The following is a 19,725-nucleotide window of genomic DNA, read 5'->3' as shown; positions in this document are numbered from 1 at the left end:
AAAAAGGAGATAATCCTGAGTCGGCTCACCTTTCATACTGAGACGTATCAGGTGACGCGACGTCCATCAATAGGAGGCCTGGCAGCCAAAGCTTTGCACGCCACAACAAAAGTGCCCTTTGTCCGTCCAGCTCCACAACACGAGTGGATAGGGGGGGGGAAAGGGTTCCTTGCATATGACCAATGTGTGTTTGTTTTTATCAATCTTTAACCTCATTTCTGCAATAAAGAGAGGATTTCCTCACCGAGACAATGGGGATCAGTTGACAGTCATTTGACACACGGCATGTTTGAAAGGGATTTATTTACAAAACAAAACAAATCGTGTGGCGCTAAAAGACGTTTCTTCCGCTCTAGAACTTGAACTCTTTGTACTTCTTGGCGCCGCCTCGCGTGTCCTGCGGCTGAGCTTTCCTCTTCTTTTGCTGTGGTTCGCAAAAGGCACCAAAGGTCGGTCACGTGACACATTTTCAGCTTTGACGACGGACGCCACAAAGCTGTACCTTCTGCTTGGCGGCGTGCTCCGCCACCATGTCGCTGAAGTCCTCCTTCTCCACCTGCGCCTGCTGCTCGCGCACGTGTTCCTCGTACTTCTGAGTCATGGCCATGGGGTCCAGCTCCAGCTCGTCGGGCGCCAGGGCCACCTCCACGCCCTGGGTGTCCCCGATGCCGGCCTTGCGGCCCGCCATGGCCTGGGACGCCGCCGGGGGGAGCGGCGTTAGCGGGCGCCACGCGGGCAAACGGGACGGCGGTCGCGTCTCACCGCCGACATGTCGTAGATGTGCGTGGAGGCCATCATGGCGGCGCCCACCGGGCCCGTCCGTCTCTCGGGGAGGACGGTGAACAGCTGCGGCGTGTCGTTGCTGTGTTGGGAGGGGGCGGGGTCAAGCACGGGGGAACCCACAATGGAAGCGGAGCTATCTTACCCATCCATGGCCTCCTCGATTTTCTTCTTCCTCAGCTCGATGAGTTCGGGCGTCTCCATGCCGGCGGGGACGGACGAGAATCCCCCGGGCGTGATTAAGCCGCTGCAAATAAAAACGTCAGACAAGAGTGGTCTCGGAAAGCCGCCCACCCCTCCCGCACTCCACCTGTCGGCCGGGGTGAAAAATCCGGTCTCGTCCGGCTTCTCCTCGTCGCTCTCCTCCTCCTCCTCCTCTTCCTCGGACGACTCCTCGTCGGACGGCTCCAGCTCGCCCCAGGGCGTGTGGTCCACTTCCTCCTCCTCCGCTTTGGCCTGGAAGTCGCCCGAATTGGTCCCGAAGACGTCGCCGTACAGCGGTTTTCCCATCTCGTCCACGGGGGGCTTGCCCCAGCCGCCGGCGTGATAGCCAAAGGTGCAGTTCTGACGGGAACAAGCCGGCAAGTCAGAGCCGCGTCGCAGAGACACACACACAAAACAAAAAAAAAAAAAACACAAAAAGAGGCGCTTCTCACGTCCGGGATGGGCGAGTTGAGTCCGGGGATCTTCAGGTTGGGGTACGACGGGGGCGGCCCGTACCTCTGCATGGCAATCAGCCAGGGCGGGGGGACCTTGTGGGAGTTCTAGGGAAAACAGACCAACGGTGATCGGGAGGCGGATCAGCCGCCGGACGTCAGTCGACGTCGGACTCACGGGGCCGACCGGCATGCCCAGGGCAATGCGCAGCTCCTCAGAGAGGTCGCCCGGCTTCTTCTCCTTTAGACGGGTCTCAAACTCTTTGCCCTGCGTGCGGGTTAGCGTCAGCGTCATTCTTGGCGCCCCGCCTGCCGGACGTCCTCACCTCGTAGTAAAGGTCGCCGTGGATGGTCAGCTTGGGTTTGATCTGCCACTTGAAGAAAGCGTCGTGGAGTTTTTGGTAGTCGATGTCGATCTTGCCCATTTTGGGTCGGACTTTCTCTCGCATTTTGGTCTTCATGGTTTTGGCGTCCTCCTGAAAAGCCGCCCAGGGGTGACGGACGGTCGGACGGAGGTGGGCAACGGGCGGACCGGGGCACGGACCGGGGCACGGCCCTGGGCCCGGCCCTGGGCCCGGCCCTGGGCCCGGTCACCCACCTTCTCCTGCAGCGCCTCCCTCATCTCTTGGATGCCGGTCCTCCGGATAAACTCGGGCAGCTGGAAGGGTGGCTTCTCGATGCCCCTCTTGCCCTGCAGGTACTTGCGCTTGAAGCACCAGTGGCGAGGGACGGGCACCGTGTTGCGCGTGGCCTTCAGGTGCACCAGCAGTTTGGGTTCCTGCGCCGTCACGTCGTGCATCTCCACCACGTCCGGGCGGGCCACCAACTTTTGGCAGACCAAGAAATTGGGCACGGCGCCGGCCGGCCGGCCAGGCCGGGCACGATGGAGGGCGGCTGGCGGCTCACCTGCTTGAGCTCGGCCACGGTCAGACGATTCATTCGCCTCAGCTTCTTCTTGGACAACTTGGGAACATCTGGGCGCACCTCCTGTCAACGGCGGGAGGGCAGAGGGTCAACAAGGGCGCCCCCGTGCGTCCATTTTGAGGTCGAGAGAGAGGTCCCCCCACATCGTCGCTGTCGTCGCTGTCTTTCTTCTCCAGCTCGAAGCCTTTCTTCCGGAGGAAGCCAATTTCCTGCTTTTCCGCCTTCTCCGGCTCCTTTTCTTTCTCCTTCTTCAGGTCGTCCGTCAGCTGTCAATCAAAGAGGGTCAGTCGCCGACCGGACGCCGACCGGACGCCGAAGGGACGCCGACGGGACGGCGGGCCCACCTTGAAGGCGTCGAAGATGCGCTTGAAGATGATGTAACCCGAGTCGTAGACGTCGGGCTCCTCGGCGACGTACTCAATCTCCACCTCGGGCTCCTTCTCCTCCTTGTCCTTTTTCTTCTCCTCCTCCTTGGCTGGCTTCTGCTCCTTGCTCTCCTGAGTGCGCTTGCTCTTCTTTTTGCGGTTCCGCCGTCGGCGGTTCTTCTGAGGAGACCGCGTCAAGGGTGGCGGCAATGGAAACCCCCCCACCCCCCTCCCCAACGACGGCGACTCACATCCTTCTTGGATAGACGGCCGTCCTCGTCCCCCGCTTCGGGCGCCCCCGACGCCGAGTGGGCGGAGCCCGCGTCGTCCTCCGCCGCATCTACGGGCGCACGTTCCGCTCGTAAGCGCGGGACCGGGCCGGACGCCCGACGGATATCTACCCGCGGGGTCCACGTGATGCTCCTGTCGGATCTCCTTCAGCTGTAGGATCTTCTCCAGGGCCTGGGGGATCTTGGGACCCCCGATGCCCATCTCGTCGCTCTGCCACATCTGGAACGGCGGGACGAGACGCTCGAGATTGGGGCGCGCCGGCGGCGGGCGGGCGGGCGGGTCCGGGGGCTCACCTCTCTGTTGTCCTCTCCCGGGGGCGGGGGCGGCAATCTGTGCCTCTGGGCGGCCAGCATGGCGATGCCGGGGGGCAGCTGGCCGTGAGGATCCAGGGCGACTGAGGGGACGCACGCGGGTGAGAGAAGGAAGACGGCAGCGTGCCGAGAAGGCGGCGGTCTGCGTACTTTGAACGGCGGTGACGGGGGCCATGGGCCTCCCCATTGGAATCTGCATGCTGACCATGTCCTGGTGGCGCTCTTGCTCCATCAGCATGGCAGCCTGGGGGGGTAGTACCAGAAAGGTCACGTGCCGGCTCCTGTCCTGGCTGGCTGACCGCCTTCCCCCTACTCACCCTGTTTTGTTGCTCCAGGAGATCCAGGTCATCCCGCTCCTCCTGCTGCATGACCATGGCCGCCCTGTGCTGAGCCATGTGCAGCTGCTCGTCCTGCAACATGCCCATGGGCCCGTGCTGCAGCATCCCCCCCATCCCGGGAGGCATCTGTGGAGAAGGTGGGGTCGCCTTGAGGGATCTCGGCGGCGAGCGGGCGGGCGGCCGCGGTCAGGAGGCCGAACCACGTCCTTACCTGCGAGCCCACTCCATTGTCATCGTGAGGTTTCCCCAACAGGATACCCGTCTGTTTGGGGATAAGGCGCACATTGGTCATCGATTCGTCCACGAGTAGGGTTATATTGTGACTTGTTGCTTTGCCTGAGCTCACCTGGATCATGTAATTCTTCAGGCGGTCAATCAGTTCTTCTCTTGGACCTGCGAAGCAAAAATGGCCGTGAGGCGATGAATTGGATGGACCACCGGCGAGCCATACATAGTGGCTGGCCTGTCGCCAGATAGACCTTCTAAGGAGTCCAAAAACAGACGACCTTCTAAGGAGTCCAATAACAGACGGCCTTGTAAAGAGTCCAATAAGTGGAACGCCTGACCGAAAAGGGACGTTCGGGCCGAGTCGAAACACAACAAACGATTCCGTGTCGGGCGGGCGGCAAAGCAAATCAAGCTAACGTTAGCATAGCAATGTTTTCTGCTCTCTTCTCTTACCCATGACGGGTGCGCACAATTCAGCCAGCTTGGTCTGGAGCTCCTGGTGGCTCCAAGAATTCAGAGCCGCGATAGCGACCCCCAAATCGGCCTGGTGGCCGTCGGCTCCCGGTGGTGCGTCGGAGGCCATATCGAACTTACAGACGGATGCGACACAATGGACGTCGGACGAGACTTGAGCTAGCGCGTGAGCTCGGACCGGAGCGACTTTTAGCGCAAGCGCGACGTTCGGACGAGACTTGAAGTCGCGCGTGAGCTTCGACGTGACCCATCATCAGCGCATGCGTGGTGCTCGGCCATCTTTGCGAGCGAATTACGTAGTACAGCAAAGGAGTGGGAGGGTCGAAAGACAGCGCATTGAATGGCGGCACAGTTCTCCGTTTAAACGCGAGGTGGAGCTTGTCGTTTAGAAAAGACCTCTCTCTTAGCTCAGGGGTCAAAAGTACTCTCCGTAGTTTATCTTATTGACTATTGCGATTGGTGGGTATTTACTTTTAGTTCTGCCAAATTTGCTTCAATACAGTGATACATACATGATATATACAGTGATTATATTCTGCAATGTTCACATAAGACCCGATCTTAACTGAATGCAATCTCTTTAACTATTCAAGGTTGACTTTTCTGAAAGAGAAAAGATCAGAGCCCACAATGTGCACTCACTCACTGCTTTACTCAAAGCATTTTTCTCTGCCATCAACTCTTCAGAGTAGTCATTACTTCTACTTCATTTGTGACAAACCTGGCAAGTTCATGGAGCTTTCAAATCATTTTATTACAATTACTTCATTCAATTACATCTGTTTAAATTCATCGGAGTCTGACTCCGAGATAGTTTAAAAATTAAAATAAAAAACATCTGCAATCTTTAGAAAAAAAAGGGCTTGGAGAAACAGTGCTAAAAATAGATGGCGGGCCAAAAGCACACGTTAGAATTGTCCATTCAATGGCGTCGCAGCAGGCCGTAAAAGGCAGAACCGTGGTCGGCCGGCGGCGAGGCCGAGGGTGAGGGTGACGCCGGGAGGGAATCCAAAGCGGGCGAGGGCGGGCCCGCGCTCCCCGAGCCGCTTTTCACCGTCACCGCGTCGGGCAGGACGTGGCGGAATCGGCACCACGTCCCGTACCGGCAGAATCCAAAGGAGATGAAGGTGTAGCAGAGGGCGCCCCGGCTTTTCGGGACCCCCTCGCCACCGTGCCGGAAGCGGCAGCGCTTGCCGTAAGGGCACGTGCCCAATTGAGCGTAACTGCGGCAGGGCACGTCGGCGTGGCGCTCGCCACTCGGCTGCGGCGTTGGCGGCGGCGGCGCTCGCCGCTCGGCCGCGTCGTGAGCAAAAGAGCAGCGGCTGCCGTAGTGGCAGCGGCCCAGCCGGTGGTAACTGCGGCACGGCTCCGTCTTGTACTTGGGGTGTCGCAGGGGTATGTGGAGGTCGCGCAGGCCGTGGGCAAAAATGCACTGCTCGCCGTAGCGGCATCGGCCGGCCGAGGCGTAGCTGGCGCACAACTCCGTCTTGTAGCGGGTGGAGCCCACCCACGGAGTGGGGCCCCGGGGGGGCGCCGACGCCGGAAGCAGGGCCTTGACCAGGGAAACCCCGCCGCCCAGGCGTCTGTCCACGGAGAGCGGCTCGTCTACCAATTCCTCGTCGTGCCAGCTTGGAAGGAGCGAGTCCCCGTCGGCCTGCCAAAAACACTTTAGCTTAGTTAAGCTTAGGCCCGAAAATGACAATTCAGCGCTCTTCCATCAGGCGGAGACAGAGAAGAGACTAATAAAACCGAACGGCTAAAAAGTGGGACTTCTCCTCAGTAAAAGAATCGGACGACAGTCAATTCATTTGGAAAGCACTTTCTTCAAACAATTGGCACTTTCGGAAGGACTTACTTTGATCATGGCTGCGCCCGGATTTGGTCGGATCGAGTTGACAGAGAGTGGCTGCGGGTGGGGCTCCTACCACGTACTGAAACAAAGTGTACCTCTGCTCGTCTTTTCAAAACCTAGCCGGGGCTGCAAATTAAGATCCGGTGTGCGCCAGGGTCACGTGACGGAAATAGATCAACCAGGTAGTCCGTCACGTGATACACCCGAAGACAATTTCCCCTATTTAATTGGCAAACCAGGGCCTCTATGCTGCCCCTGGTGGCGATCATCACGAGCCATGATGCCGGTGGGTTTTATTGTTGATGAAAAAAAAAAAGCGAAAAGTTGCCATGAATGGACCACAGAGAAAAAACTTTATTCCTTTTCTTATCAAGAAACATTACAGGATACATAGGAGCTGTAGTAAAAAAAAAAAAGGAAAAACACTCGGAGGAAAACATTTCTTTTGCTACCCATTAAAAAAAGTCAGTACCCACCCTTCAATTCCATCACCAAAATCCGTGACCCACTTCACATTTGTGGAAAAAATGCTTTCAATATCCCACTTTGATTTGGATCAAATGGTTTGCTACAAACACGTGATTTACCTTTTTGTTGTGCCAAAATCAGACCAGATTGGGTCCAAAAAAGCCTTGCCATCCTCAAGTGCTATGGAACTCTAAAATATTTGCATTATACAATTAAGCCTGATAAAAAAAAGGTGTGCGTGGGTGAATAGGAGAAGCTTTAAGAAAAATTGCAAAATGGGGGGGGGGGGGGGTGCAGACCAGTTGCGCCAGTCAAGCGAGAACAAAACAAGAGGCCTTTCTCGCCATTTTCATATCAGACAAATATTTGGCTTTTGGGGCACGCCACTTGTTTTACGCTCGCCAGTCTCGGCCACATTTCACCCAGAGACCATCCCGTTAAAGCTTCGGCCCTGGGATTTTCCACACGCTCATTCGCACAACGTTTGGGGGGGGGGAGAGAAGCCAGAGTCTCCACAACTCGATTAAAAACGGTCAGCGTTTTAAAAAAGGGGACCGGGGACCTGGGACAAAACCCTACAAAGCCTGAGCGGAGAATCCCACGGCGGGCGCGGGAGACGACAAAGGTCTAGAGATTAAAAACTACAAGAGGAGAGACCCGGGTGGCGGTGGCGCAGACCGACCGAACGTTCAGTCCTCCAGGATGATGGGCTCGCTGGTGCTGGAAGGGAGCAGGGGGACCGGCGGGGGCCTGGGGGGCGGCGGCGGAGGCGGCGCCAGCTTGATCCGGACGGGGAGGTGGGGCTTGCGAGCCGCCCGCCGCATCTCCGATTGGGTCAGGTGTTTCCTCAGGGCCCTGTGGGGGAACGAAGAGGCGGATGGAACCGGGATTTCCACTGCGGGCGGGCCAGCGGATGCCAGAGCCGTACCTGGTGTCCTTGGTGGCCACAAAGACCACGGGGTTGGGGGCTTCTCCCTGGCTGACCTTCTGCCGCTTAATGACGGACTGGGAAGTGGTCCTCATGCCCGACGTGTACGACCTGCCGTTGGCCGAGTAGGGCGTGGCGGCGGCGGCGGCGGCGAGGGCGGCGGCCTGTCGGGCCACAGCGCCGTTGGGAGAAGAAGCGGGCGAGCAGCGCCGATGCGTTGGGACACTCACGCTGTCGAAGCCCCTCTTTCCCAGCAGACCTGGGCCCAGCCGAGGCTGGCTGGACTGGTTCCTGTTGATGGGCGTGGGGGGTCCCCGGGACGCCTTCAGTTTGAGGGGAGCCGAGATGGCTGCGGTAAAAACAGCCGTCAGAAGCGGGCAGGAGCAATTGAACAAGCGCAAGAAAAAGGGCCAGGGCCAACAATCTATCTACCCAAGTCCTTGACGATATTGGCCAGCGACGGTCGGGGAATCAACTTGCTCTTGAGGGGAGCTTTTGGGGCCTTGGGCAACCGGATCATACCTGGAAAAAGACAACCGCCCACTCAGACGCATTCCCGGATGCTCCCCGGGGGGAGGGCGTCAGTACGTACACTCGGCTTTGACGGCGTTGGCGTTGATGGAGGCGTAGGGCCGGCGCGCCGCCCGGCGAGGCTGCAGGATGTCCTGGCAGACCCGCCGGGCCACGCGGGTCAGCTTGGTGGTCTGAAGGATGAAGGTCTGCCGGTTCTTGGCCAGCAGCTTGGCCCGCCCCTCGTTGCGGGTGAACGGCGACAGGCCCTGGACCTCCTGGCGGGTCATGTGAGCCCGGGGACCCGCTTCCTGCCGGCGGGGGGGGGGGGGGACAAAAGCTCAGCCCGGGGGCTCGGCGGGGGACCGGCCCACGGCGGGGAGACGCACCGAGCCGCTTCTGGCGCCGCCCTCCAGCTGCGTGGGGGTCTTCAAGCCGCCGTACTTTTTCCAGTAGATCCAGCAGGAGGCGCACAGTCGGCACTGCATGTTGGGGGGCCCCCAGGCGTACCACTGAGGCGACTGGGCCGCTGGATAAAAAGAAGGTTGCCGGACTTTCCGGAAGCCGGGCCGGACCGACCCCCCCACACGCTACGGCAGCACCTACTGTGACAGCTCTCGCAGTTGAGTCCTTTCTGGAAGCCCGGCGCGCCGTTGGTGCCGCCGGGCTTGCTTCCCGGCACCATGATCTGGTTGGGGTTGGGTTTGGTGCTGTTCGGAAAGAAAAGGAGGAGCAGAAAAATGACTCCCCAGGGAGTTCCACGAGCGCGCCTGCGACCCACCCGCCTGCTCGCTCGCTCGCTCGCTCTCACTCACTAGGTGGGGATGTAGACCTGCTTGAGCTTGCTGTCCGCCTCGGCCGCCTTCAGCCGTTTCTGTGGCACGGGAAGAAAATTCAAGGGCAGGCCGGAAGGCGGCTCCACCGGGCCCGAGCGTCCCAGAGAAAGCAACTACCTGCTGGATATAGCGGTCCGTCGTCTTCCACATGTAGTAGAACTGGACCACGCTGGCCAAAGACTTCCAAGGCAGCTGTGGGGGAACCAGAGTTGAAGCAAAAGCCAGCATTTGGGTCGGCCACCGGGGCGCCGCGTCCATGGCCGCTTACAAAGTCCTGACGGATGTCGTTGAAGTCTTTGCCGTATTTCTCCAGGGCTTCTTCGAACAACATGGCCTCCGAGGCGCTCCACTCTTCCATCTCGTCGCGGCAGAGCACCGGCCCGCCCTGGGGCACCAGCGTGGACATGGCCTCGGCCAGGTCGTAGTTGTTCTTTTGCAGCGTGTCCATGGCGTGGAACTGCACGGAACGGGCGCTCGCTCGGTCAGTCGCTCGCTCGGCCGACCGCCAGCCGGCGGGCACGTCGTTCGGCGTCTCACCAGCGTGATGTCTCGCGAGGCGGCCGCCGCGCTCATGTGCAGGCTGGGCTGGCGGATGGAGCTGCTGCAGTCCAGGGCTCGGGCAAACGTCCCCACGGCCCTGAGGAAAGCGGGGTTGGTGCCATTTCAAGCGGGAGGGGGGGGGGCCAGTTCAAGCGGTGCAGAACTTACCTGGCCACCACCAGAAACTGGTCAATCTGGGGATCTTTCAGTTGGTTGTCGGGATCCCACACCTTGGTCTCCATCTTCTCCTGGATCCGCTGGTCCAATTCCCCTGCGGCAGGGAGGCGGCAGCGGCGTTAAGGGCGGGGAGCGCCAGACCGGGGGGGGGCCTTTGCGCACTCACCCTCCGCCAGCTTCTCGGGAACATCGGCCTGGTACTTGGAGCCCACCCGGATCTCGCCCTGGTCGGCCAGCAGGGTCTTTTGGGCCGGGTCGAACACCAGCGAATAGAAGAAGCAGTCCTGGCCACAAGAAAACATTTCCACTTTTGCCCGTCCTAAAGGTAAAGATGGCCTCACCTCTTTCTCCAAATATCCCGTCAGCGCATCCGTTTCGTTGAGGAGGGTGACGTTACATTTTCCCCTTAAAGGGGGGTGAGAAGGACACAGGTCACAAAGGGCGTGTGGGCCACGGGCCGCCGTCACGCACGCACCTGATGTGGGTGGCGGGCAGCGATTCAAACTGCCGTGACAGGAAGAGTTCTCGGTGTTTGAGTTGGTGCTTCTGCGGGTCGGCCAGCGCCGGCTGCTTGGACTCCTCCTCGAATTCCCCTGCCGACCAATTGACAAATTCAGCGCGACACCGTGAAAATTCATTGGGGCGGACAGAGGGGGCGCCGCTACTACGGCTCCGTTTGGGAGAGGACCGGGCCCCTGCGCTGGGCCGCGGGAAACCCCGTGGGCGGGCTGCCTTTGCACAAAGGGGGAGTGCTTTAGTCTTTGGCCACGCCCCCATTCTCTTAACCCCTCAACTCTTTTCACCCCCCTCCCTCGTCCCCCACATCCTCTCCCCGTCCGGCGAGTCCCTGCCCCACTACGAAGGAAACCCCGTGTGGCAAACCTGAGGCCCCCTCCGGCCCGCCCGCCCATCCCCCTCGACGCGTAGCCCGTCTGGCGACACGTCGCATATCTTAGAAAAGAACGGCCGCGTAGGAGAGAGGAGCACAGCCGCCAGGGCCGATATTTTGTAAAAGCCAGGAGCCCGTCCGCACTTTGAGCGCCGTACGGCACGGGCATCTTTGTTTGAGGAGGCCACTGTGGGAGGCACGGAGGGGGTGGGGGGCTGATTTACCAGACGCCGGCGAGCTGCGTGAGGTACGCGCCACCCGGCGCAATAAGATGTCGGGGTTGAAAGGCGGAGGCGGCCGGTCACAATAGACGGCACTTACTCGCGTTGCTGTCGGCGAGCGTGTTGAGGTTCCCCGAGATGTCCCGTCTCCTGAAGAGACACACCACCTTGGCCTCCACGTTGCCATTGGCTGTCTGCAACAAAAAAAAAAAAACGACATCAAGAAAACACAGTAGAAAAGCAGCCGTCGCAGAGGAAGGGGCGCCAATGTTTTTTTTTCCAGTTTGGCAATTCAAAACCAGAGCGGTCACATTAGCCCACAACACATGTATCTATTGGCCAATTAGCGTACGTGGAGTCGTTCTGTCATTTGCACGGCGACAAAGCATCAGTTAGCATTCTTTCTCATCACGGTTACATAACGGATGCTCTTTCATCCTTGACTGGGTACAAATCCGTCGCCGCCTCCGGGCCGTTACGTAAAGGCGGGGTCGAGCCCACGCATCGCGTAGACCGTCATTTGGGGGAGGGAGTCCGCACCTTGTTGAGCTCTTCTATCCTCCGGATCAGGTAGGGGTTGCTGGAGGAATTCTCAAAGTACACGTAATCTAGAAAAAACACAGTCAGAGGACAAGCATGACCACGGGGGAGCAGGTGCACGAGACGCGGGACGCTTTCAAAAGTCACCAAGCGGTCTTACGTAACCCCCAGAAGACTCGGGGGCAGTCCAAGTCTGAATCGCGACGCGATAAAAGCGGCGGGAAGGCGCATCCGCCCATTTGTTACGTCCGCGAAGGGCGAAACGCAATGTTACGAGTCGGGACGACTGGGAAACCTTCTCCAACTGATGCTTTTTAATGGGTGGTCAAAATGACTCCATTCGATGGCACATAACTCTCATTTAAGTGTGTTGAGGAGCTTCATTTGGGGAAAATGATGTCACAACAACAACATGAACTGCTGTGGGATTTTCATTTTCGAGCATCCCCAATTTGGACGAGATGTCACGGCCAAATCCACCACCAAGTGTTTTGGGGAAAGAAGCCCGCTCTCTGTTTTGTCTCCGTGGTAGCATTTCCTGGAACTTCTGGGCACACGACGCCACCGCTAAAGAAACAAAAAGTTGCCCTTTTGAAAACACTTGAAGGCTGTTCGATCCCACCTGCGTACAGAGCACGCGCACTAAAGTCACCATTTAACTTGTACTTCGAGCTAACGCTGATTTAAGTGAGTGGAAGTCGGCAAAAGGTAGCTTAGCCGCGGCTAACAGGGATAAGCGGCTAGCTCGAAGACACTTAGCATGTGGCTAAGCTAACGCGAAGCCCGAAGGAACAGCCACGCTCGAGGGGGTAGGCGGCGGGTGGGGGGGTCCATAATAATAATAATAATAAAAAACAAGTCAAGTTTACCTCCCACTCGATACATGTTGGCCGCCATTCTTTAGAAAAGAGCTCCAGGCTAACGAGAAGAGGACGGCGGCGGGCTCCGTTTTAGTCCATTTACAGACGCCCGCGTCGGAAGACAAAGCCGGCCGGCTCCGGGACACAACAAGCCGAGCGAGTGGCGTGTAAAAAAAAGAAAAGTTCAAAGTTTCCACCACGGCTCGTTCCTCCAAAACATTAGTATTGAATTTCCCCCGTCGCAATAGCCTTGGCTTTCTTCTTCTCCTCCTCCACCTCCACCTCCTCCTCTCTCATTCAGACGTCTCTTCCTGCCATCCTTGTTTCAGTTTATCCCCCTTTTCTTTTTCGTCGTCGCCCGTCTCTTCTTCTTCTGCGTCGGCTTATTTTTCTTCTTCTTCTTCTGCTGCTAGTTCTTCTTCTTCTTCTGCTTCTTCTCCTTCTTCTTCTTCTTCTTCTTCTGCTTCTTCCTCTTCTTCTTCTTCTTCTTTTTCTTCTTCCTCTCCCCGGATCCACACGAACGGTCTTCGTCATCTTCGGGCATGTTCGGAAAACATCGGAAAGCTTACCCCGACCGGGCGCGTTTCATTTATTTTTGCTCATGAAATTATTAAATGCATTTAGATAGGTGCAGGGTTAGAATCATGCTCATTTTCTTGACCCAAAAAAGGTTACACTGGACCATTTGATTCCATGGCCTACGTAAATGACTTTGTTGGTGGGCTCAAGCTATCCAATACGTTTGGGAAGCCACCTGTAAGTGTAGTGCTACGTAAGGCCAGCAGGTAGAAGTGTTGTGATGACTTTCAGATCTGACTCAGTCATCGTGGACCTCACCGCACATCACCGTCTTCCAGCTCCTGCTAAAAAAAAGTGCAGCACCTTCCAGCAAAACCAGTAGCAACACACAAGAAATCGGGCAGGACAGAAAAATAAAACAAAAATACAAACATTTCCACAAAGAACGCCTAGATGTAATGGCGGTCACGTAGACGCGGTCAGACTTTGGATAGAAATGCGTTCATTTATTGACGTGTTATTTCCAGCCAGTTCTCCAAAAGTCAATCCACGGGGTGCCGTGGAACACATCACGTGACGTCAGGAGGTAAACAATGATGAGCTGGGCCCTGAGTTCCTTTTAAGGCAGGTCGACTGTGCTTCAACTCCTCACTAGCTACTGTGAAAAACTTTTGTTGTTGTTGCTGCCTAGGTTAGATTGTGGGCGCCGCGGGGCCATTGTCCTTGGCGGACCCTCTGTCCGGTTGGTGCCTTTTTCTTCCGGGTGGGCCATTGGGGAATCTACACGGCTGATATTTTGGCCAAGTTGTCAAAATGAAACTCTTACCAAAGTGACGTCAAATGGACTCCCGCCAAGTCGAGCCCGTCCGTCCCAGAGTCGCAACAATTGGAAACCTTCAGCGGATCTACAAGGCTAAGTCGAATTTAGATCAGTGTCCGTACTTGGTCCGAGTTTTTGGCCGGATCCGGCAACCCGGGAGCACTTGAAGAGCCGAGGCGGTACTTCCGGGGGTTTGGGGAGGGGGGGGGGGTCGTCTCCGTCTCCCCCCGCGGCCGCTCTGTCCGTCCGCAAAGCCCCCAAGAATAGCGACGGCGTCTCAGGATTCGAATTCGCTATCGCTGCTGACGGAGATCTCCGGCGTGGAGGCGCCGGTCCCCCCGCGCTCGGTCCCCGTGCTGCAGTCGCTAGCCTCCGGGCTGCCCGGGTGGCGGGGCGAGGGCGCCAGCGAGCGGGGGCGCCCCTCCTGCAGGGAGCTCTCCTGTTGCAGTCTGGAAAGAGTAGGAGGAGGGGCCTTCCGTCACGTTGTGGCCTTCGGGAAACCCACGGGAGCGGACCCGAGCCCGGCGAGCGCCCGGCCACTTTTTCACACCCACCTGTTTTTGGCGGAGGCGGCCCGGTCCCGTTGCCGGCGGTTCTTGAACCAGTTGCCCACTTGAGTGGGCGTGAGTCCCGTGGCCTGGGCCAGGTGGCGTTTCCTGGACGGGTTGGGGTAAGGATCCTGGAGGTACCACTCCCTCAGCAAACTGCGGGTCCTCTCCTAGCCACACAGACACATGCAGGCGCCGTTAGTCACCACGGAAATGCGTTGTCGTATTGGAGCGTGCCCGGAAAGTGTGCTTTCGGGGGGGGATGGCGCTTAACCGAGGCCGGGGATGGCGCTTAACCGAGGCCGGGGATAACCCGGCTGGAAATACTCCAGATTCAAATCCGCCTCTGCACCGGCCATCCCAATGGAGTCAACGTGACGGGAGACGCCAGCGTTGATCCCCTCAATCGGATCAGCGAGGTGAGCCGCCGCCGCCACTGCCGGCAGCCGTGGAGCGAGCCTTGATCTCCGGCGCTAAATTTGGCCGGCCGGGACCTCCACCAAAATCTCTGCGGCCGTCGGTCGCCCGAGGCCGGCCATCCGAAAAAAAAACCCCACCGGAATGGACGAAGCCCATTCGGCCCGGCTACCCGGGATCCCCGGGAAGCACGGCATTACCTTGAAGCAGTGAGTCTTCTGCTCGCCGTCCCAGATGGTCCGGGGCAGGGGGAACTTCTTGCGGATGCGGTACTTCTCCACGGGGCCCAAGGGGCGTCCCCGCAGCCTCTCGGCCTCCCGGTAGTGCGCGTCCAGCCACAGGTCCTGCAGCTTGGCGTGGGACTCCCGCGTGAAGCGGTGGCTCTGCAGGATCTGGTAGAGCGCCTCAAAGTTGCCCCCGTGGAAGGCCACCAGGGCCCGGGCGCGCATGACCGACTCGTGGCGGTGGAGGGCCTCGCCGGCCGGGAGGGACCACAGGAAGCGGCCCAGGCGCTCCATGTCGCCCGTCTCCTCCAGGTTCTCGCACACGCGGGCCACCTGCTCGGCGGTGAACATGGGTAGGGGGAACATCTCTGGGACGGGGACGGGTACGAGGACACGGCCCGGACACCACCAGGACCAGAGACTTGGCCACGTGTAATGTCTCTCTGGTTGGCCGGCTGTGACGGATAAAGACGGGGCCGCCGGCGCTCCGCTGGTATTTATAGCTGGGGGCAATTAGCATCCTTGCGCTTGTTTGGACAAGGATTACAGGCGCCGGACGGGGTGGGGCGGGCCGGGGCGGGCCGGGGCGGGCCGGGGTGCGGGCACGGGGGTGTCCCCCACCCCGAGGTGACAGGCGGCTCATCGGCTTGTTTGCACGATTAGCCCGGAGGCCCGCGGACGGGCTCGCGGGTCGATATGCCACCGCCGCACCTCGGGCCCAGGTTGCCGTCAGGTGAAGGATGATCCGCGTCAAAGGAGATTTACAGTCATGCTAGCGATGGTCGCGATCTGCACTCTGACGGCCGGCGGCCATCCCCCAGTGAGCGACCACCGGCGGCCTCGTTCTCCTCCATTTCTCGGCCAGCGGGCAGGCGGCAATATCAACTCCAGCGCAGCCTTCTGCTTCTTTAGCCGACCTGTTGATCTGGCCAACAAGCCGAGCGGGGGGTCAACGGCCCGACGTGTGTTGGGGGAATTAACATCCTGTGTAAATCCACACAGGGCACAATTAACAAGCAATTGGGAGGAGAAGTAATTAGTATTATCTACTCAACACTATGTCAGAGAAAATGGGTTAAAGCGCACACGTGCACGCACACGCGCACGCACACGCACAATCCCTCCAGGCAAATGTGTAAGGGCTAATTAGCGGCTGATTTGCAACTGAATGGGCAGCATCCTCTCAGACAGGTCGATCCCATCTGGCCCCGCCCCAACCAAGACCCCCTAAGACCACCAGTGTTAGATTTACGCCTCACCTCACACTGGGGTGAAGGGGGATTTGGGGAGGATTCCCAGTCAAAGGACAATGGCTCCATTTGAAGGACACTCGAGCTGGCGCTTCCGGGGAGGGACGGCCGGCCCGTGTTAAATGCAGCCGGGGTGGAAATGGTTTGGCTGGGCTCGCCGTCGACCGACGCTTTCCGTCACTCCGTTGCCATTTGCCACCAAGGCACGCCGACGTCGGCCCGGAAGCACGGTGGGCCGGCCCGAGGCGCTCCAAAAGGCTCGGGAGTGGTGGAAGAGACTGCCGCATTTAGCATGGCGTATATGTAACAGGTGTTAGTGGAGTTGTTTAGGATTAAAGGTGGGACTTATTCTTACCTAAGAGCCTAATGCTCATTAATTCCTGCTTTGGTGACTTAGTTCCCCCCTGATCCCCAGCGCTCGGGCAGACGTGCCCGTGTCGGGATTGCCCGTCAATCCCGGGAGCGTGGAGCCCCGCCCCGCCACGCCTCAAGTGCCACGGGCGTGGGCCGGGTCGCCCCGGGTCCCGCCGCCCGTTCCGCCCCGGTCCGGTGGGATCCCCGGGAGCGCCACGCCGGGCGCGGGGTTACCGAGAGTGAAGGGGAGTAGTGAAAAGGAAGACTGGGGCGGCTTTTATTGATTTGGACTCATAAAGTCTTTGTTGTCCCACGGCACCACTCACAATTAATCTGCCATATAAATCCTCTTAATCTGCTCCTCGGCGACATGAATTATAGCCAGGGAGGCGGCGCGCCAAGTCCACGGCCGTCCACTTCACCTGGAGTCGCTGGTTCCGTCGGGAAAGGCCGATCACGGGCAGAAGGGCGGAAGGGCGCCGTCAATCCAGCCCATGCAGCGTCTACCAGATCCCAACATCAGCGGGCTGACCGGCTCGGTGTTGGGCCAACACGGGGGCTCCTGGTATCATAGACGTCCTTAACCATGGATACGGGCAAAGGCCATATGCCCGGCACGGTCCGGCGCGTGCCCTGCCGGCGGCGAGGCGTGACGCCCCGCCGCCTCCACTCGAGGAGCGCCGGCGGAAGAGGGGTGTCAAGCTAAGAGGTGTTAGCGTGCTGAGAAGGATTTGCTGGATCTGTCAGGCCTCCTTGGCTCTCCCGCGTGTCACGTCTGGCCGTCCCGCCGGGATGGAGTTTAAAAGGGGGACACACCGGGACACACTGGGACACACCGGGAAGCACTAATCAGTCTGCCTGATTGGACGGGGGCTCTTTTTTGGAGAACGCCTGCACATTGGTGGTCAACATTTTTGTCAAGTGTGACCTTCCACGTTTACTCCAGTAAGGCTGGGGTGGACTTTTGGGCTTTTCTCACCCTGACCCATCAAGGGGTCTGAGGGAGCACCTCCTAAATCCACCCCCCCCGCACACACACACACACAGACCAACTGTTCCGTCAAGAGAGTGGCCCGACGTGGTCCGAGGCCCTCCCGCCAGCGCCACGCGAGAGAGGCCGGCCCTAATTGCTTTTGGCGTAAAGCTCTGTGACCCAGATAAGCTGGTGGAGATAAAGCCCACTTTGCTCCAGCAAACCTGCTCCGCTCCACAGCAGCCACCCCCTCTAACCTTCTGCCACCTTTTTAAGAAGCGCCACCCCGGGCACAAAACGTCTCCCGTCGGCGGATGGACGGCGGCGGGCGGAACGTGGACGCCATCCGTGGCTGGCAGACGCAAATTGTAAGGCAGAGGAAGACGCGCTGGCATTTAGGGGAGCCATCTTTATTGGAGTCCTCAAATACAAGCACACTATCCAATGTTTCCACCTGGACGGAGGTCAAGTCAACAACATAACACAAAGCTCAGATGGCCAGAAAATGTCCCGTCTATTATAGCATTTCCCAAATAAATACGTATATATTTACCAGCGGCGTCCAATGGGCAGCTCTCGGGACGGACTGTCGCCCTCTAGCGGCCGCGGGTGGCATCGCCGACTGGGTCTAGCCTTCTGGAGAAGGCAGGAGAGCCCAGACCCCCGGTTTTCTTCCATTTTGTTCTAGCATCGCCTGGGGGATGTGGGATATTTGCTCTTCAGAGCTTCTTTGAAGCTACGAAACAGCAGGCGGTTGCGATTGTTCTCCTCGTCCTTGCGGGCGTGGAAGTCGCCCTGGACCTTGAAGCCGCGGTGGACCAAGAAGGCCGAGCTCAGCACGGAGAATTGGTAGCCGGCCACGTGGAGTTCGCAGGCCTGGGGAGGCACGCGGCGGATGTCAATGGCCCGAGCTCGTCTCGGACTCCACTTATTACATCTCGCTATTTTCGTTTGGATTTTCCGGGAGTCATCTCACTCACCTGGCTGATGCGATTAAAGCCGTACTGCTTGAAGCTCTCGTCGTAGAGGGGCACGTCGCGCGGGCCCACGTAAAAGGGCTCCCAGGGGTCCACCCAGGTCAGCGTGTAGGCCACCTCCAGGGCGCCGGCCTCCTCGCCGGCGCCCCGCAGGTTGATCCAGCGGGAGTAGTTGCTGGGGGCCTGGCAGCGAGGACACAGCTCCTCGTAGAAGGGACGCACCTCGCCCACCTGGTAGAGGCGCACCAGCTCGTCCTTGGTGGCCGGCATCTTGCGCGTGTGGCGGATCTCGAAGGCCGGCAGCACGAACACCCGGTCGGGGGCGGGCCGGCGCCCGGCCACCATGGCCGAGAAGCGCCCGTGCAGGTCGGCCGAGGGCACCGTGTCCACGTCCATCACCAGCACGTAGGGGGCCCGGGCGCCCCCCCGGGCCACGTTGCGCAGGAGGTTGTTGGGGTAGGAGACGTTCGGGCCCAGGGCGTAGTTCTCGCGCCGCCTCCCGTGGGCCTCCAGTCGCGAGAAGACGCCGGCGCAGTCGCCGGGGTCGGCGGGGCCGGCGGCGTCCGGGTCCGCGTCGGCACGCTCCGGTCCCGGGAAGCTGGCCGTCTCCCCCGAGAGGCACACCAGGTGGAAATCCACCAGGGCCCGCACGCGGGGACACAGGGCCCCCAGGGCGTAGAGGAGCCCCGTGGCCAGCCGGACCTCGTCGGGGCCGTGCACAAAGACGGCCACCGAGATGGGGCCGCGCCAGCGCTCGGCCAGCTCCGACAGGTGGTGCAGGTTGCCCAGGCTGGTGTGGGTGGCCAACGTGAGCGCGTTGGGGCCATCCCACTGGCTCTGGACCAGGTTCTTGTAGATCCGGTACTGGCCGCTGTGGTCGAAGATGCCGCCGCTGGACAGAGAGTAGCGCAGGCGCTCTTGGCCAGACTGGTTGTTCTTCTTCCTCTTCTTCTCCTCCTCCTCGGGGCCGTGCGCAAAGAGCTCCGAGTAACGGGAGCGCTGCTGCTTGCCGTGTAACTTGGACAAGAAGGACAGGTAGAGGAGCTGGAGCAAGGCCACCAGGAGGAGCGCGCCCAGCACCACGCGAAAAAACGAGCACTTTTTGGGAAGATACATGCCGCCCCCGATCCCCCAAAAAGCCACGGACGGACGGACAGAGCCGCAGCCTGACTGACCTACATTTCCCTGATCGACGAAGGCCGGCTGGCCGGCCGCTTTAGCCTAGCGAGTTGCTAGCTGTTGTTTGGCTTGACACTCGGCGCGTGCTGATGACGTCACGCGGTCGCCTCGCCTTCCCTGCTTCTTTCTGTTCCCATTGGACCGAATCAGTTTGGCTAATCAATCATTTGTGGCTCATCTTCGATGTTTCGAAGGGTGTCAAATCATCCCTCTGCACTATGGCAAAAAAAATCATCGTTTGAGTCTATTTTTGGGTGCATAAAAGTCATTGCCAGT

The 19,725-nt window shown here is 59.3% G+C and overlaps 5 protein-coding genes across 7 annotated transcripts; all 5 read right to left on the bottom strand.

Moving 5' to 3' along the window:
- Positions 1-286: 286 nt before the first annotated feature.
- Positions 287-4,562, bottom strand: sf3b2 (splicing factor 3b, subunit 2). The gene is made up of 20 exons (XM_077742096.1): positions 4,347-4,562; positions 4,012-4,058; positions 3,877-3,927; positions 3,645-3,791; positions 3,478-3,571; positions 3,310-3,410; positions 3,127-3,235; positions 2,977-3,065; positions 2,705-2,905; positions 2,504-2,626; positions 2,343-2,423; positions 2,035-2,262; positions 1,763-1,912; positions 1,615-1,704; positions 1,437-1,544; positions 1,091-1,344; positions 926-1,027; positions 763-862; positions 503-691; positions 287-424 (listed from the first exon to the last, which is right to left on the bottom strand). Exons 1-20 carry the CDS (start codon positions 4,474-4,476, stop codon positions 353-355), a joined length of 2,466 nt encoding a protein of 821 aa, XP_077598222.1. The 5' UTR covers positions 4,477-4,562; the 3' UTR covers positions 287-352.
- A 538-nt stretch (positions 4,563-5,100) lies between these two features.
- On the bottom strand, positions 5,101-6,384 carry cth1 (cysteine three histidine 1). The gene is made up of 2 exons (XM_077742110.1): positions 6,223-6,384; positions 5,101-6,021 (listed from the first exon to the last, which is right to left on the bottom strand). The coding sequence occupies exons 1-2, from the start codon at positions 6,229-6,231 to the stop codon at positions 5,290-5,292; spliced, it is 741 nt and encodes a 246-aa protein (XP_077598236.1). The 5' UTR covers positions 6,232-6,384; the 3' UTR covers positions 5,101-5,289.
- Positions 6,385-6,553: 169 nt separating this feature from the next.
- mta2 (metastasis associated 1 family, member 2) lies at positions 6,554-12,616 on the bottom strand. Of its 2 annotated transcripts, XM_077742100.1 has the most exons (18): positions 12,198-12,615; positions 11,329-11,396; positions 10,889-10,982; positions 10,154-10,271; positions 10,020-10,083; positions 9,845-9,962; positions 9,670-9,772; positions 9,499-9,598; positions 9,230-9,418; positions 9,079-9,153; positions 8,941-8,999; positions 8,732-8,835; positions 8,515-8,654; positions 8,208-8,436; positions 8,048-8,137; positions 7,846-7,964; positions 7,616-7,779; positions 6,554-7,542 (listed from the first exon to the last, which is right to left on the bottom strand). In XM_077742100.1, the coding sequence occupies exons 1-18, from the start codon at positions 12,223-12,225 to the stop codon at positions 7,377-7,379; spliced, it is 2,028 nt and encodes a 675-aa protein (XP_077598226.1). In that variant the 5' UTR covers positions 12,226-12,615; the 3' UTR covers positions 6,554-7,376. The 2 variants fall into 2 exon arrangements, with proteins under 2 accessions (XP_077598226.1, XP_077598225.1); XM_077742099.1 differs by having other exon boundaries at positions 7,616-7,964; positions 12,198-12,616.
- A 576-nt stretch (positions 12,617-13,192) lies between these two features.
- Positions 13,193-15,209, bottom strand: six7 (SIX homeobox 7). Its single transcript, XM_077742111.1, has 3 exons — positions 14,693-15,209; positions 14,082-14,245; positions 13,193-13,976 (listed from the first exon to the last, which is right to left on the bottom strand). The coding sequence occupies exons 1-3, from the start codon at positions 15,080-15,082 to the stop codon at positions 13,805-13,807; spliced, it is 726 nt and encodes a 241-aa protein (XP_077598237.1). The 5' UTR covers positions 15,083-15,209; the 3' UTR covers positions 13,193-13,804.
- A 2,473-nt stretch (positions 15,210-17,682) lies between these two features.
- b4gat1 (beta-1,4-glucuronyltransferase 1) lies at positions 17,683-19,554 on the bottom strand. Of its 2 annotated transcripts, XR_013330011.1 has the most exons (3): positions 18,274-19,554; positions 17,847-18,169; positions 17,683-17,747 (listed from the first exon to the last, which is right to left on the bottom strand). XR_013330011.1 is itself a non-coding variant. In XM_077742103.1 (2 exons), the coding sequence occupies exons 1-2, from the start codon at positions 19,384-19,386 to the stop codon at positions 17,978-17,980; spliced, it is 1,305 nt and encodes a 434-aa protein (XP_077598229.1). In that variant the 5' UTR covers positions 19,387-19,554; the 3' UTR covers positions 17,683-17,977. The 2 variants fall into 2 exon arrangements, 1 of the variants encoding a protein (XP_077598229.1); XM_077742103.1 differs by having other exon boundaries at positions 17,683-18,169.
- Positions 19,555-19,725: the final 171 nt, after the last annotated feature.

The sequence above is a fragment of the Stigmatopora nigra genome, chromosome 20, assembly GCF_051989575.1.
Source record: "Stigmatopora nigra isolate UIUO_SnigA chromosome 20, RoL_Snig_1.1, whole genome shotgun sequence".
Lineage (NCBI taxonomy): Eukaryota > Metazoa > Chordata > Actinopteri > Syngnathiformes > Syngnathidae > Stigmatopora > Stigmatopora nigra.
This window is presented reverse-complemented; position numbering and strand designations above follow the sequence as displayed.

What these genes read in the sequence shown, in the direction of transcription:
- mta2 (XM_077742099.1), bottom strand. Translation starts at nt 12,225, where the DNA reads ATGGCGGCCAACATGTATCGAGTGGGAG. An exon ending in CAACATGTATCGAGTGGGAG is followed by an intron (nt 11,397 to 12,197) that starts GTAAACTTGACT and finishes TGTTTTTTCTAG; the next exon opens with ATTACGTGTACTTTGAGAAT. An exon ending in CAGGTCTACATCCCCACCTA is followed by an intron (nt 8,836 to 8,940) that starts GTGAGTGAGAGC and finishes CTTTCCGAACAG; the next exon opens with CACCAAACCCAACCCCAACC.
- sf3b2 (XM_077742096.1), bottom strand. Translation starts at nt 4,476, where the DNA reads ATGGCCTCCGACGCACCACCGGGAGCCGACGGCCACCAGGCCGATTTG. An exon ending in TGGGCATGCCGGTCGGCCCC is followed by an intron (nt 1,545 to 1,614) that starts GTGAGTCCGACG and finishes TGTTTTCCCTAG; the next exon opens with AACTCCCACAAGGTCCCCCC. An exon ending in ACATCTACGACATGTCGGCG is followed by an intron (nt 692 to 762) that starts GTGAGACGCGAC and finishes GCGGCGTCCCAG; the next exon opens with GCCATGGCGGGCCGCAAGGC.
- b4gat1 (XM_077742103.1), bottom strand. Translation starts at nt 19,386, where the DNA reads ATGTATCTTCCCAAAAAGTGCTCGTTTTTTCGCGTGGTGCTGGGCGCG. An exon ending in GCTTTAATCGCATCAGCCAG is followed by an intron (nt 18,170 to 18,273) that starts GTGAGTGAGATG and finishes GTGCCTCCCCAG; the next exon opens with GCCTGCGAACTCCACGTGGC.
- six7 (XM_077742111.1), bottom strand. Translation starts at nt 15,082, where the DNA reads ATGTTCCCCCTACCCATGTTCACCGCCGAGCAGGTGGCCCGCGTGTGC. An exon ending in AGAAGACTCACTGCTTCAAG is followed by an intron (nt 14,246 to 14,692) that starts GTAATGCCGTGC and finishes CTGTGTGGCTAG; the next exon opens with GAGAGGACCCGCAGTTTGCT. An exon ending in GCCGCCTCCGCCAAAAACAG is followed by an intron (nt 13,977 to 14,081) that starts GTGGGTGTGAAA and finishes TACTCTTTCCAG; the next exon opens with ACTGCAACAGGAGAGCTCCC.